The sequence below is a fragment of the Phasianus colchicus genome, unplaced genomic scaffold (genome assembly GCF_987193195.1).
Source record: "Phasianus colchicus unplaced genomic scaffold, bPhaCol1.hap1.1 HAP1_SCAFFOLD_48, whole genome shotgun sequence".
Classification (NCBI taxonomy): Eukaryota; Metazoa; Chordata; class Aves; order Galliformes; family Phasianidae; genus Phasianus; species Phasianus colchicus.
Window position 1 is genome coordinate 1,104,819 of NW_028325226.1, and position 13,473 is coordinate 1,118,291.

At 54.8% G+C, this 13,473-nt stretch overlaps 1 protein-coding gene and 2 long non-coding RNA genes across 5 annotated transcripts in view; 1 reads left to right on the top strand and 2 right to left on the bottom strand.

Moving 5' to 3' along the window:
- LOC149912006 (uncharacterized) overlaps positions 1-13,473 on the bottom strand; it is a 40,207-nt gene that overhangs the window by 14,226 nt on the left and 12,508 nt on the right. Inside the window, exon 3 of one of the 2 annotated variants that reach the window (XR_016462607.1) lies at positions 2,633-2,746. This is a non-coding gene — a long non-coding RNA (uncharacterized LOC149912006). Of the gene's footprint in view, positions 1-2,632; positions 3,374-13,473 lie in introns of those variants that run through there. The other variant, XR_016462606.1, reaches the window with a different exon arrangement.
- On the top strand, positions 4,618-6,128 carry LOC149912009 (uncharacterized). Of its 2 annotated transcripts, XM_090132915.1 has the most exons (4): positions 4,626-5,468; positions 5,567-5,641; positions 5,725-5,963; positions 6,062-6,128. In XM_090132915.1, exons 1-4 carry the CDS (start codon positions 4,847-4,849, stop codon positions 6,101-6,103), a joined length of 978 nt encoding a protein of 325 aa, XP_089989041.1. In that variant the 5' UTR covers positions 4,626-4,846; the 3' UTR covers positions 6,104-6,128. The 2 variants fall into 2 exon arrangements, with proteins under 2 accessions (XP_089989040.1, XP_089989041.1); XM_090132914.1 differs by having other exon boundaries at positions 4,618-5,468; positions 5,725-6,095.
- On the bottom strand, positions 11,235-11,676 carry LOC149912010 (uncharacterized). Its single transcript, XR_016462608.1, has 2 exons — positions 11,611-11,676; positions 11,235-11,421 (listed from the first exon to the last, which is right to left on the bottom strand). It is a non-coding gene; the product is annotated as an uncharacterized LOC149912010 (long non-coding RNA).

The following is a 13,473-nucleotide window of genomic DNA, read 5'->3' on the forward strand; positions in this document are numbered from 1 at the left end:
CCAGGCGGCACCGGAGAGCTTTGGACGGCACTTGTGGGGTTGGAGGGGGCTCAAACAGAACCCAGGTGGCACATTTTAACTAACCTCACTAATTTCCTCTTCTCCAACATCTCACCCAAGGCATTCAACAAGCCCTTTTTTCCATCGGGGGAGACTTTCTCCTTGGGGCTGACCTTCCGCCCCCACGCCCCCTCCCCGTGCTGCCTGTCTCTCCCCTGGGCGCTATGTTCCACGCATTCCCACCCTGATGCTCTCACTCAGTGACACGTTTGTCACCCACACGCTCACCATGGGTCCTGAGGAGGGGTGGCGGGTGTCCAGTGAAAGCAACCCCAGTGACAGCTCTGGCCCCGAGCCCTAGAAGACACAGATCCTGGAAAACCACCCTCAGTGCTGCTTCATCTCATCACCTTGGCACTCCATTTGGGGGCTCTGAGGAAGCTAACTGCTTCCCCTGATGTTTCAAGCTGGTGCTACCCATGCCTGCTGATGATGCTTCACGCTCTGGCACAGCCGCCTGTAAAGCTTAAATCTGCTCTGCACCCTCGCTTAAAGTCACATCTTTTGCAACCAGTTCCAATACTCTCAGAAGTAGAAAACCAAAGGGACGTTCCAGTGGAACGGCACTAGCTCAAACACCTTCCCTCGCTGCTGCTCCCAGGACCCCCAGCACTCCTTTTGCCCCGCCTGCACAACGCTTCTTTCTCTGTCCGTGCGCTCCTGGCAACAGAAATTCCACCAACAGCCCTCAACAAAACTGCTCTCTTCCAAACACTCAGGGCATCTAACGAGCCCACGCGGCGGCTGCCAGAAGAGCAGCTTCTGGAAGAGACGGGGACACTGAAGGCAGTAAAGAAGAAAAGGGAAAAAAAAAGAGTCATTAAACAGCAACAAAACCTGAGAACATCCCCTCAGTTGGCTAGAGACTGCTCTGCAAGCACACACCTGCCTGCCACTGCTAACCAAGCAACCACCTCCCGGCCTTCGCTTCACAAGCAATCACCTGCCTGCCTGCCACTGCTTTGCAAGAACCCATCTGCCTGCCACTGCTTTGCAAGAACCCATCTGCCTGCCTTTGCTAAGCAAGCACACGTCTCCCTGCCTTTGCTTCACAGCCATGCACCTGCCTGCCTTTTCGAAGCAAGCATGCATCCATCTACCTGCCGTTCCATCATACGCACCTGCCTGCCTTTGCTATGCAAGCATGCACCTGCGTGCCTTTCCTAAGCAAGCAAGCACACCCATACCTGCCTTTGCCTCACAAGCACCTGCCCGCCTTCGCTTTCGATGCGTGCACATGCTTCCCTTTGCTCTGCAAGCACACACCAGCCTTTGCTTTGCACACACCTGCCTGCCTTTGCTTCTCAAGCACCTTCCATTCCAGGGCCTACAAAGACGTCTGTTCTCTCTCTTCATTACCAATGCCTCTGAGCACGCTGAAAACCAGGAGGAAGAGGCCATGATAGAAAGTCAGAGAGATTCCTGGAGCACAAGGGACCGTTTCACAGGAACAAGCTTCCCGCCGTCTACGGCGTCTACAATGTTCCACTCCTGTCAGCCAAGTCAGGGCTGCCCCACACACATAAGTCACTTTCATTGTTAACGCTCTCTCATTGCTAACTAACATCGTTAACTAGCAATAGGACTGGAGGGAATGGCCTCAATTTGTGCCAGGGCAGACTCAAGCTGGATGGTAGGAAATAGTGCATTTCCAAAAGTGTGGTCGGGCACTGCAAAGGGCTGCCCAGGGAGGTGGTGGAGTCACCCACCCTGCAGGTGTTCAAGGAACGGTTAGACGTTGTGTTGAGGGACATGGATTAGTGAGAGCTACTGATGATAGTTGGATGGTTGGACTGATGATCTCATAGGTCTCTTCCAACCTTGGCGATTCTAGGATTCTAACATCTTGCTAACTGGCCTACCGTGCCTGTTACCATCTTCCGAACCTGCTACTTCACGCTGGCAGACAAACTTCTCAGCTACTTTCCTCCCTGCCCCAATGGGAGGAAAGGCATCATCTCCACTTGACGGGCTGGAGCAGTAGCAAGGTGTACTTGTGAGTTTTTCAAGTCCCTTTTAATCCCCAGAGGGAAGAAAACTGCCCAAACAAAAAGCCTGCAGAGGGGCTCTCTCTAGGACACCGGTTGTCTCAGCACAGTTCACAGTTACTTACAATGCACACAGCACCTACAAAAGCATCACGCTCCAACAAGCAAGGAAAACAAATCCACCACGCTGCAAAGGGCCCCTAGCTCTCACTAGGTGACGCCTGCTCCGTGTACAGAGCACGCACAGAAACTGCACCTCAGCTCTTCCCCATTTATCCCCCCACCATTTCTACAGGCATTTAGAGGCACTAAATGTCTCTACATGGAAGGCTCGTGGAGAAGACAGGATGTACAGGAGATTTCTCACTTCTCTGGTGCGAGACACTGCTTCTCTAGATGAACAACATTTTTCAAACAAGCACCAACCAACCACTGTAACTAACAACTGAAATAGCATTTCCCCTGAAAAACAACAACAACAACAACAACAACAAAACAACAAAAGAACAGCCTGTCCAAAGACCTCTCCTCACACACTTGACAAAAAGGCCAGAACCATCATTCCATTTGCCAGGCTTACTCACAGAACAGCAGCCTTCCCTTCACCGTGCATCACGTGGACACAAACAGGCTGTTGGTGCACGGAAGGCAACTCCACCTGAGCATCTCACCACAGACGTTCTCTCCGCTCTGCTTTCCTGCAAAGATACAAGGAGAAAAGCCTCAGCTCATCCAAGCAACAACTGGAAACAACTCCAGAAAATTCTCCATTCCAAAGCAGTTCCTGGAGAGGTACAAAGGAGTCCGCCAAAGGGAACACGTGCTCACGCTGTGGCCTTCGGAGAAACACGCTGCCTTTGTGCTCCTGGTTCCTCAGGGCTCTTCTTCATCACCTTCTGGGTTTTCTTCTACAAATCTAGGCCCTACGACCTTCCTCCACCCCAAGATAAAGTCCAACACAGAGTTGCAGTGCAGAGACTGGATGCTGACAAGAGCACTAGAAGAGCAGAACAGGGGAAGAGCACGAACAGACAAGGCAGAAATAAAGAAGAGCAGCAGAGAAGAAAAAGAAGAAAGGATGAGGGAAGAAAGAAGTGCAGAAGAAGAAAAGTGCAATAGAGAAAAAGATTGGATACAAGACAGCAAAGCAATGAGGAGATGAGCAGAAGAGGAGAAGAGCAGAAGAATAAAAGAGAGGATGAAGGTAAGAAAGACGAGCAGACGAGGAGAAGAGCAGAAGAATAAAAGAGAGGATGAAGGTAAGAAAGACGTGCAGACGAGGAGAAGAGCAGAAAGGGAGATGAGCCAAGACAGCTAAGGCAGAAAAGCAGAAAGGGAGAGGAGCTGAAGAGGACAGAATACGGGTATGGCAGAAGTACAGAAGATGGGAAGAGAGGACACGGGTCAGTGAGAAGTGCAGAAATGAAACAGAACGGAAGGGAGGAAGAGAGCACAGAAGACAGAGAAGGAAAAGAGCAGTAAAGTAGAAGAGCAGAGAGTGGCCAGAACAGAAGAACCGTAGAGCGCAAGATGTGCAAAGAGGAAACAGTTAAGTCAGAAGAGCGGATGAGGAGAACAAGAGGAGAAGAGAGGATACGGGTAAGAAAGAAAAGCAGAAGAGGAGTACAGATGCAGGAAAGGAGTCAGGACACAAGGAAGAAAGAACAGCAGATGAGCAGCAAAAAGAGCATAACACTCAGGGAGAAGAGCTGAAGAGTAGATGAGGAAGAGAGCAGAAAGGGGAAGCACGGAAGAGGGAAGAGCAGAAAAGACGATGCTGTCTCTTCTGTCCTCACTAGCAATGCCCCAAGAGACAGCCAAAGCCAGGAGAAAAAGTCCACGGTTTAAAGTTAGTGATGTTCTTCGAGGCACAAAGGACCAGTTCACAGTAACAAGCTCGGCATACGCTGCACGGGCACTGACTCATTCCTGCACTGTTCTCAGCTAAACCAGGGCTGTCCCACAGAAATCCCTCCTTTTCATTGTTACCATAGGTCTAACTGGCCTACCACGGCCGCTGCCACTTTCAAGAACTCGTAACTAATGCTGGCACTTTACACAGTCTTGGGTGGTGACGACTGGAAATCGCTTGGACGGGAGGGGAAACCATCCCTGGGGTGAGAACTCACTGCAGGGATGGCAAATCCCCACTGGGACGGGCAGACCCTTGGCAAGGAAGAGCACTGGGCTGCCAAATGCCCATCGGGATGGTCACTGATCATCGGGATGGGAAACAACTGGCATGGGAAGGATGTTTGGGTACGAAAAGTCAAACCATCGCAAGCCTGGGGGAAAGGGGCTGACCCCAACGGTCACGGAACCCCCCTGGGGGGAGGGGCTCCCCCAACTGCCACTCTCCAGCTGTCATGGCAGGTAAGGCAGCAGGCTCCCCCTGCTCTGACACTCCATCTGACCCCAATGCCCCAGATCTCACCCCAGGGCCCCAGATCTCACCCCTTTGACCCCAGATCTCACCCCAGGGCCCCAGGACTCACCCCTTTGACCCCAGATCTCACCCCTGTGCCCCCAGATCGCACTCCAGGGCCCCAGATCTCACCCCTGTGCCCCCAGATCTCACCCCAGGGCCCCAGATCTCACACCCGTGACCCCAGATCGCACCCCAGCACACCAGATCCCACTCCTCTCACCCGGATCTCACCCCAGTGCCCCGGCTCTCAGCCCAGCGCCCCTTCTGGCATTTCCCCACAGAGAGATTCCCTCGACGAGCGCTGACGGTGCCTCTGACACCCGACGCCATTTTCGCTGATGCGACTGTGCCGCCACCGGACCCCGCCTGGATGCAGCCCACCGTCCGCGGACCGATGCCGGTACCACCCCAACCCTCCCCTGTCCCCACTGCCACCTACCTGGCACCTCAGGCCTCTGTCTGGCCTGGGGGACCAGGTGTCTGGGGACAGGCAGCACAGCTCCCACCTGGGGGGCTGCCCCCAACCCCGGCTCAGCTGCCACCTGGGGGCCTGACCCCAGCTGCGGGGCTGCACTTACCGGTGCTGCTGCTCCTACCTGGGGGGCTGCACCCAGCTGTGGCTCCCCCCACCGCCCCTGCTCCCTGCTCGGGACATCCCCTGCTGGCAGGGACGCTGCTGCCCCAGCAGCCCATGGGGCTGTGGCCTGGGGCCGTGCTCCTCCACGGGGAGCCCCCGCAGCCCGCAGGCACCTGCCTGCCGCAGGCCCCCGCCCGCCCCGGCCCCCCCCCCGTTCTTTTGCAGGTACCCTCCCTGCAGCAGCAGGTGCTCCCCGTGCCCTGCACCCTGCCTGACACCTGGGAGCCGCCGATGGAGCCCTTCCAAGACGCCGTGGTGCTCTCAGAGGACCGGGGGCACCCTGCGCCCACCGACGTGTGCCCCCATCCCGCCACGGCTCCGCTCACCTGCAGCGCTGCCACGCTGGAACCAGGCGGTGAGTTGAGGGGCTGCGGAGCGGGCGGCACGCTGTCCGCACCGGCTGGCTGTGGGAAAGCTGGCATTGCTCCACTGGGGATGTTCTTGCTTTTCCAGCAGTGACAACGAGCGCAGACACCCCGGAGGACATCGCGGACGACATCGATGAGCTCCTCACGTGGATCAACGAGGGTGAGTTTGGGGGCAGCACAACTGGCGGGGGGGTGTTCGGGAAAGCTGGCTTTGCCCCACTGGGGATTTTCTTCCTTTTCCAGAAGTGACGGCCAACACAGGCCTCCTGGACGACACCGCAGACATGGATGACCTGCTCACGTGGATCAACAACGGTGAGTTTGGGAGCAGCACAGCTGATGGAGGCCTGTCTGCGCTGAGTGGCCGTGGGAAAGCTGGCATTGCCCCACTGGGGATTTCTTCCCTTTTCCAGAAGAGAGACCCAGGACCAACAGTCTTGCCGACGATGTGGAAATTGACCATTTGCTCACCTGCATTGATGGTGAGTTTGTGGTCTGCAGAGATGGCGGGTCCGTGTCCACACCGAGCTGGCGTGGGAAGGCTGCCATCATTGTTCTGGGGGATGTTCTGCTTTTCCAGAAGCAGCGAGTGCTCCGGACAGCTGCAAAAGTGAAGAGCTGATGCAGTGCATCACAGCCACGGAGCAACTGAGCTCAGATGTCTCCAGCAGCTTCGACTCCTGCTCTTCCAACGCAGAGCTGCCTGACTCCCCCAGGGCCAGCCGGGAGCTCAGCAACGAGACAGATGCTGAATCTGGGCTCCGCACCAACTCGCTCCGGCAGAAGACAGCATCCCCGGAGCTGCCCGTGCCGACCCCCATGGCTGCCCCAGCACCTCCGGCGCCCAGCACTGCACACCTGATGGCAGAGGTGCAGCGGAGGCAGCCCCGGGTGATTCTCACCCGCCTCGCACTGCCAAACCCACGGGCTGCCCCAGCACCACCGTCGCCCTGCACGGCACACCTGATGGCAGAGGTGCAGCGGAGGCAGCCCCGGGTGACTCTCACCCGCCTCGCACTGCCAGACCCACGGGCTGCCCCAGCACCACCGTCGCCCTGCATGGCACACCTGATGGCAGAGATGCAGCGGAGGCAGCCCCGGGTGATTCTCACCCGCCTCGCACTGCCAAACCCACGGGCTGCCCCAGCACCACCGTCGCCCTGCATGGCACACCTGATGGCAGAGATGCAGCGGAGGCAGCCCCGGGTGATTCTCACCCGCCTCGCACTGCCCCCCGGATGCATCTCCTGCCGGGTGGCGGCCAAACACCAGGGGGATGGCACTGAGACAGCCAAGCGCCCCGTGCCTCCTTTGCCGCAAACTGGACGGCTCCTGGAAGAGGCGCAGCAGGAACAGCCCCGCGTGGTTCTCACGCGCCTCGCACTGCCACCCGGATGCATCTCCTGCCGGCTGGCAGACAAGCACCACGGGGACAGCACCGAGCCACCCAGGTGAACAATGCCCGCCTGCACCACCACCAAACGCAAGAGCAAAGGGCACAAGCAGCACGCTGGCAGCATCCCAGCCGCAAAGAGGAAGCTGCCGCGCTGCCAGGATGTTCCAGGCCACAAACATTGGCGCTAGGCAAAGCTGGCTGTGGCAGCACGGCGGCCAGCAGGAGCACTCAGGCTGGTTTCTTGGCAAACTCCCGCTCCGGCCACTGTTGGGGTGTGATGGGCACCACTTGGTGCAGCAGGAGACGTGGCCGTAGCCGATGAATATGGCTCCCTGTAGCCCTGGGCTCCTCGCTGGCCCCCACGACACCCAGAGAGCAGCGGCAGCGTTCCGGGAGCACCAGCACCGGCCCCAGCCCTACCCTTCCAAAACTGCGCTGTCCACAAGCGGCGTCTTGGACTGGGGCAATGTGGGACTCTGAAGCTGATGGACCGCAAAAGTGCTGGACTGTCAAAGCTTTGGGCTGGGAAATGTTTCTTGGGGGGTGGGAAATGGTTGGGGGGTGGGAATGGCTGGGGGTGGGGAAGGGCTGGGGGTGGGAATTGCGAGTGGGAATGGGGGGGGGGAGGGATGATTGCGGGTGGGAATTGCGGGTGGGAATGGCTGGGGGGAGGGAATGGATGGGGGTGGGAATTGCGGGTGGGAATTCTTGGGGTGGGAAATGGTTGGGGGTGGGCATTCTTGGGGCGGTGGGATCTTTTTGGAGTGGCAAATGAAATGGCTGTACTGTGATATTGTTGGGGTGGGAAATGACTGGGGTGAGAACTGGCTGCGGTGGGAGATGGCTGGCATCAAAAATTCTTGTACTCCGTAACTGCTGGCATTGGGGATGTGGGGAGGGGGAGGGAATTTTGTGGGGTGGCAATTCTGAGTGAGAAATTGTACTCTGCTACAATGTTACACTCCAAAATCGTTGGAAGTGGGAGGAAAGAATTACTGGGGTGGGAATTGGGGGGGGCTGGGAAGTTTTTTGGAGGGGGAGGAAACTGTTGGTGGGAGGGAGCGGGGGGGTGAGAACTTGATCGGGGGGTGGGAAACTGATTAGAGGGTGGGAATTTTAGGGGGTGGGATCAGAAACTATTGTTAGGGTGGGAAATGGTTGGGAATATTGTCATTTATTTACTCTTTTGTACGTTTAACTATTAAATGGTTTGCATTCGCTTTGCTACAGCTCTGCCTGCAGTCGTTCATGCAGCACCAAAGCCCCCCCAGGCCTCCGTGCCCACCTCTGGGGATGTTGGGGTGGCTGCAGGGAGCCAAGAGCTGCAGCTCCTCCACACTGAACATCTCTAGCACAATCGCTGCTGTCATCATCTCTGTTGCCTTGTTTTGTTCCTGGGGAAGGAGATGGTCACGTACTGAGCAATGGGGGTGTTGAACTGGGGGCACTGGGCAGTACTGGTGGCACTGGGAGGTCCACAGTGGGGCACTGGGAGGCTAGTGAGGGCCGCACACAGCACTGGGGTGGCTCCAGGCAGCACTGGGGGGCACTGAGTTTGCACAAGGAGAGTCCAGACAACGCCGAGAGGTAATGGGACCTTACTGGGGAACTGCAAAGAGCACCATGCGGCACCGGAGAGCTTTGGACGGCACTTGTGGGGTTGGAGGGGGCTCAAACAGAACCCAGGTGGCACATTTTAACTAACCTCACTAATTTCCTCTTCTCCAACATCTCACCCAAGGCATTCAACAAGCCCTTTTTTCCATCGGGGGAGACTTTCTCCTTGGGGCTGACCTTCCGCCCCCACGCCCCCTCCCCGTGCTGCCTGTCTCTCCCCTGGGCGCTATGTTCCACGCATTCCCACCCTGATGCTCTCACTCAGTGACACGTTTGTCACCCACACGCTCACCATGGGTCCTGAGGAGGGGTGGCGGGTGTCCAGTGAAAGCAACCCCAGTGACAGCTCTGGCCCCGAGCCCTAGAAGACACAGATCCTGGAAAACCACCCTCAGTGCTGCTTCATCTCATCACCTTGGCACTCCATTTGGGGGCTCTGAGGAAGCTAACTGCTTCCCCTGATGTTTCAAGCTGGTGCTACCCATGCCTGCTGATGATGCTTCACGCTCTGGCACAGCCGCCTGTAAAGCTTAAATCTGCTCTGCACCCTCGCTTAAAGTCACATCTTTTGCAACCAGTTCCAATACTCTCAGAAGTAGAAAACCAAAGGGACGTTCCAGTGGAACGGCACTAGCTCAAACACCTTCCCTCGCTGCTGCTCCCAGGACCCCCAGCACTCCTTTTGTCCCGCCTGCACAACGCTTCTTTCTCTGTCCGTGCGCTCCTGGCAACAGAAATTCCACCAACAGCCCTCAACAAAACTGCTCTCTTCCAAACACTCAGGGCATCTAACGAGCCCACGCGGCGGCTGCCAGAAGAGCAGCTTCTGGGAGAGACGGGGACACTGAAGGCAGTAAAGAAGAAAAGGGAAAAAAAAAGAGTCATTAAACAGCAACAAAACCTGAGAACATCCCCTCAGTTGGCTAGAGACTGCTCTGCAAGCACACACCTGCCTGCCACTGCTAACCAAGCAACCACCTCCCGGCCTTCGCTTCACAAGCAATCACCTGCCTGCCTGCCACTGCTTTGCAAGAACCCATCTGCCTGCCACTGCTTTGCAAGAACCCATCTGCCTGCCTTTGCTAAGCAAGCACACGTCTCCCTGCCTTTGCTTCACAGCCATGCACCTGCCTGCCTTTTCGAAGCAAGCATGCATCCATCTACCTGCCGTTCCATCATACGCACCTGCCTGCCTTTGCTATGCAAGCATGCACCTGCGTGCCTTTCCTAAGCAAGCAAGCACACCCATACCTGCCTTTGCCTCACAAGCACCTGCCCGCCTTCGCTTTCGATGCGTGCACATGCTTCCCTTTGCTCTGCAAGCACACACCAGCCTTTGCTTTGCACACACCTGCCTGCCTTTGCTTCTCAAGCACCTTCCATTCCAGGGCCTACAAAGACGTCTGTTCTCTCTTCATTACCAATGCCTCTGAGCACGCTGAAAACCAGGAGGAAGAGGCCATGATAGAAAGTCAGAGAGATTCCTGGAGCACAAGGGACCGTTTCACAGGAACAAGCTTCCCGCCGTCTACGGCGTCTACAATGTTCCACTCCTGTCAGCCAAGTCAGGGCTGCCCCACACACATAAGTCACTTTCATTGTTAACGCTCTCTCATTGCTAACTAACATCGTTAACTAGCAATAGGACTGGAGGGAATGGCCTCAATTTGTGCCAGAGCAGACTGAGGCTGGATAGTGCATTTCCAAAAGTGTGGCAGAGGTGCTGCGGAGGCAGCTCCGGGTGATTGTCACCCGCCTCGCACTGCCCCCCGGATGCATCTCCTGCCGGGTGGCGGCCAAACACCAGGGGGATGGCACTGAGACAGCCAAGCGCCCCGTGCCTCCTTTGCCGCAAACTGGACGGCTCCTGGAAGAGGCGCAGCAGGAACAGCCCCGCGTGGTTCTCACGCGCCTCGCACTGCCACCCGGATGCATCTCCTGCCGGCTGGCAGACAAGCACCACGGGGACAGCACCGAGCCACCCAGGTGAACAATGCCCGCCTGCACCACCACCAAACACAAGAGCAAAGGGCACAAGCAGCACGCTGGCAGCATCCCAGCCGCAAAGAGGAAGCTGCCGCGCTGCCAGGATGTTCCAGGCCACAAACATCGGCGCTAGGCAAAGCTGGCTGTGGCAGCACGGCGGCCAGCAGGAGCACTCAGGCCGGTTTCAAGACAGCATTAAAGGAGAGGACAACTTCTGTTGGTGACTGGTTTCAGCAAAATATAAAAATTGCACTTTGTTTTAGGGAAGCAGCCTAGGCGTCGATTCAATCTTTTTAAGAAAGTGGGAAATGGAAAGCCTGTGTGGGTGAGAACCAACATTTTGAATGAAAGGATGTGTTTGATGTAGGAGAGAGGAGAAGGCACTGCAGATCTGAGTCGGCTGAAACGGGACAACGTGTATAAGTGGAATGGCAAACGTATGGGACTACGATTGAAGAGATGAAGAGATGAAGCTTGTGCTCCTCAAGTACTGCTTTGTTTCTGACAGCAGCTGATGCAAGGGGCCTTCCCTTGATGCTCAGCCATGTGGAAGGGCAGGGGAAGAAGACAAAACTTTAGAAGGCACCAACAAGAGGTACAGATACACAACAGCCACCTGGACTTGATGCACTGTCTTTCTACCTAGGTTTTCTTTTTGTTCCTTCCTGGGACACATCTCCCAACTTTCTCCTAAGCCCTAGCTGGACAAAAATGCAAGCAATCAGATGAAGAGATGGAAAAAGCAGGGGAGTTACCTTCCAAGAAAAGAGAGGAGGGTGAGCACAGGCAGCTTGAGACAGCATCTCAGGAAAGTAGTGCTTTTCCTGAGGACTGCCCTGTGTCCCAGTTCTCCTCGCAATTTGTGCATGAAGCCCTCAGAAGGAAAACCCAGCCTCCTCCTCCCAGTAAGGGCATTGACCAAGCAGCCCCCTGGGCTCTGCCTGAAAGGAAGAAAAAGAAAAAAGGAAAAGAAAAAATAAGCAAAAAAAGCATTGCAAAGCAACAGAGAAGTATGAAAGAAAGAAAAAAATATTAAATAGCAAAAGGAAAAGCAAAGAAAAACCAATTGGAAAGAACAAAGAAAAAGAAAACTCTCTGGAAAGAAGAAAATAATGCCTTCAGGCATCTACCCTCTCGCCAGAAACTTCCTACGTCCAAAGGGCTTCTGCAGTGGGACCATGTGCAGGACAGCAGGCTTAACTCCTTAGGGCGCAAGGCCAAAAAAGCTTGGAGGCTGCAGCTCCAGGCCCGCCACAGGATGTCACAGCAGCCATCACCCGGGCTCCCGCAACCTGTGTGCTGTCACAGTGCGTTTCCATGATGACGACGGGCCCCGCAGCCGCTCACCAGCCCTGCGCCTCACAGCAGCCCTGGAAGCAGACAAACTCAGCCTCATCCCGCTCTGGATTATGCTGAAGTGCTACTATTCAGCATTACTGCTAATTGTGAAGGGTTACCCTTCGGCATTAGGTTTTAGGATCGCTATTTTGGATTACGTTTAAAGGTGAAATGTTACCAATTTCTTTTAGTGCTAAGGTTTAAGGAAAACCCTTTAGGTTAAAGGTGACTGTTTTGGGCTAGAGTTTAGGATGAAGAGGTACCATATTAGATTAGGATGAAAGGCTTCCCTTTTGTAGTAAGAGTTAACGGTTCCGATATTGGATTAGATTAAAGGATTCCCACATGGGGGTATGCTTAAGGGCTACCCTCTTTTGTTAGTATTAAGGGTTACCCTTTTTTGATTAGGGTCAAGGCTTTCCCAGTTGCATTAACAGTAAACGGTTATGTGCTCCCCATTTGGTGAAGGTTACATATTACCTGTTTGCTTTAGAGTGAAGATTTCAGGTTTATGCGTTTGAGTTAGTGATATGAGTTACACAACAGAGTAAGTGCTAGGCATAAGAGGGGACAGTTAACTTGCTCGTTACGGGTTACATTTTCCTAGCAGGCTTAAAGAAAACCCATTAAGCACGAGGGCAAAGTGTTAACAATATTAGACATGATTACACGTTAAACCTCTCCTCTTTAGGTTCGGGGTTAAAAGCTTCACATAGGGGATAGTGTTAAGACCAAAGGGCTCAACATTTGGTTAAGAGGCAAGCCGTCCTCTTGGGAAAAAGGAAAAAAAAACAAAGGGCATACGCTTAGGACAGAAAAAGTATTTCAAAGAACAGGAACAGAGGGGGAATGAAAATCAACAAAACTGAAAAGAAACCAATGCACTGCAATGCAGAAGAAGCAGGACACCAAGGCAGAAACAACAGAAAAACAACCAGGAAAACAAACAGAGCAAACCAACATCAACCCATCCAGAAGCAGCAGCAGCAACACAAAAAAGCAAAGGAAATGAATACACGGTCATGGCAAAGCAGAGATGACGACCGAGCCTGCAGGAGGCCAAAATCTTCCCATCCGTGCCTGGGAGGAGGAAGGGGTAGCTGCTGGGCATGCTGCTACCTCCACCGGAGATGAGCCTTCAGGGTCGCCAGCCCAGAAGGAGTCTGCGGCTGCCGGGTAGAACAAAGCATCTCTCTGCAGGAAGGCAAAGCTCCTGCGCTCATGCCAAGGACGAGGTAAGGGTAGCTACCGGGCATGGATCTAGCCAGACAGCAGAGGAAAAACAGCCAGTCCACCACAAGGGAGGAGGCAAGGATGCCCACGAGGCGTGGACCCACCTGGGAAACCGAGAAGGAGCTGCAAATGCATCAAGCACAGCAGGAAAGCCTAGAGGGCAGGCTGGAGTTCCAGAAGCCTGGCAAGGAAAAAACACAACAAACAAGGGAGAAAGAGAGCATCAGGTAAGTGAAGGCAAGGGAAGAGGAAGGGCGTGGGCATGGGAACAAAGATGGCAAAGCAAGGCAAGGCAAAGAATGAAAAGCAAAAGGAGAAACTCAAAGCAAAGCCAAGAAACACACTCTGAAAAGTAAAGGAATGCTTTCAGCAAAAAACAACGTCATGCAAAGAAAGGAGCAGGAAAGACAACTAACAAATAT

Bases quoted from the DNA above. Each gene is read 5' to 3' on its own strand.
- LOC149912009 (XM_090132914.1), top strand. From the start codon at position 4,847: ATGCAGCCCACCGTCCGCGGACCGATGCCGGTACCACCCCAACCCTCC. The intron at 5,469-5,566 runs GTGAGTTGAGGG...TTGCTTTTCCAG, and splicing joins TGCCACGCTGGAACCAGGCG to CAGTGACAACGAGCGCAGAC. The intron at 5,642-5,724 runs GTGAGTTTGGGG...TTCCTTTTCCAG, and splicing joins CCTCACGTGGATCAACGAGG to AAGTGACGGCCAACACAGGC.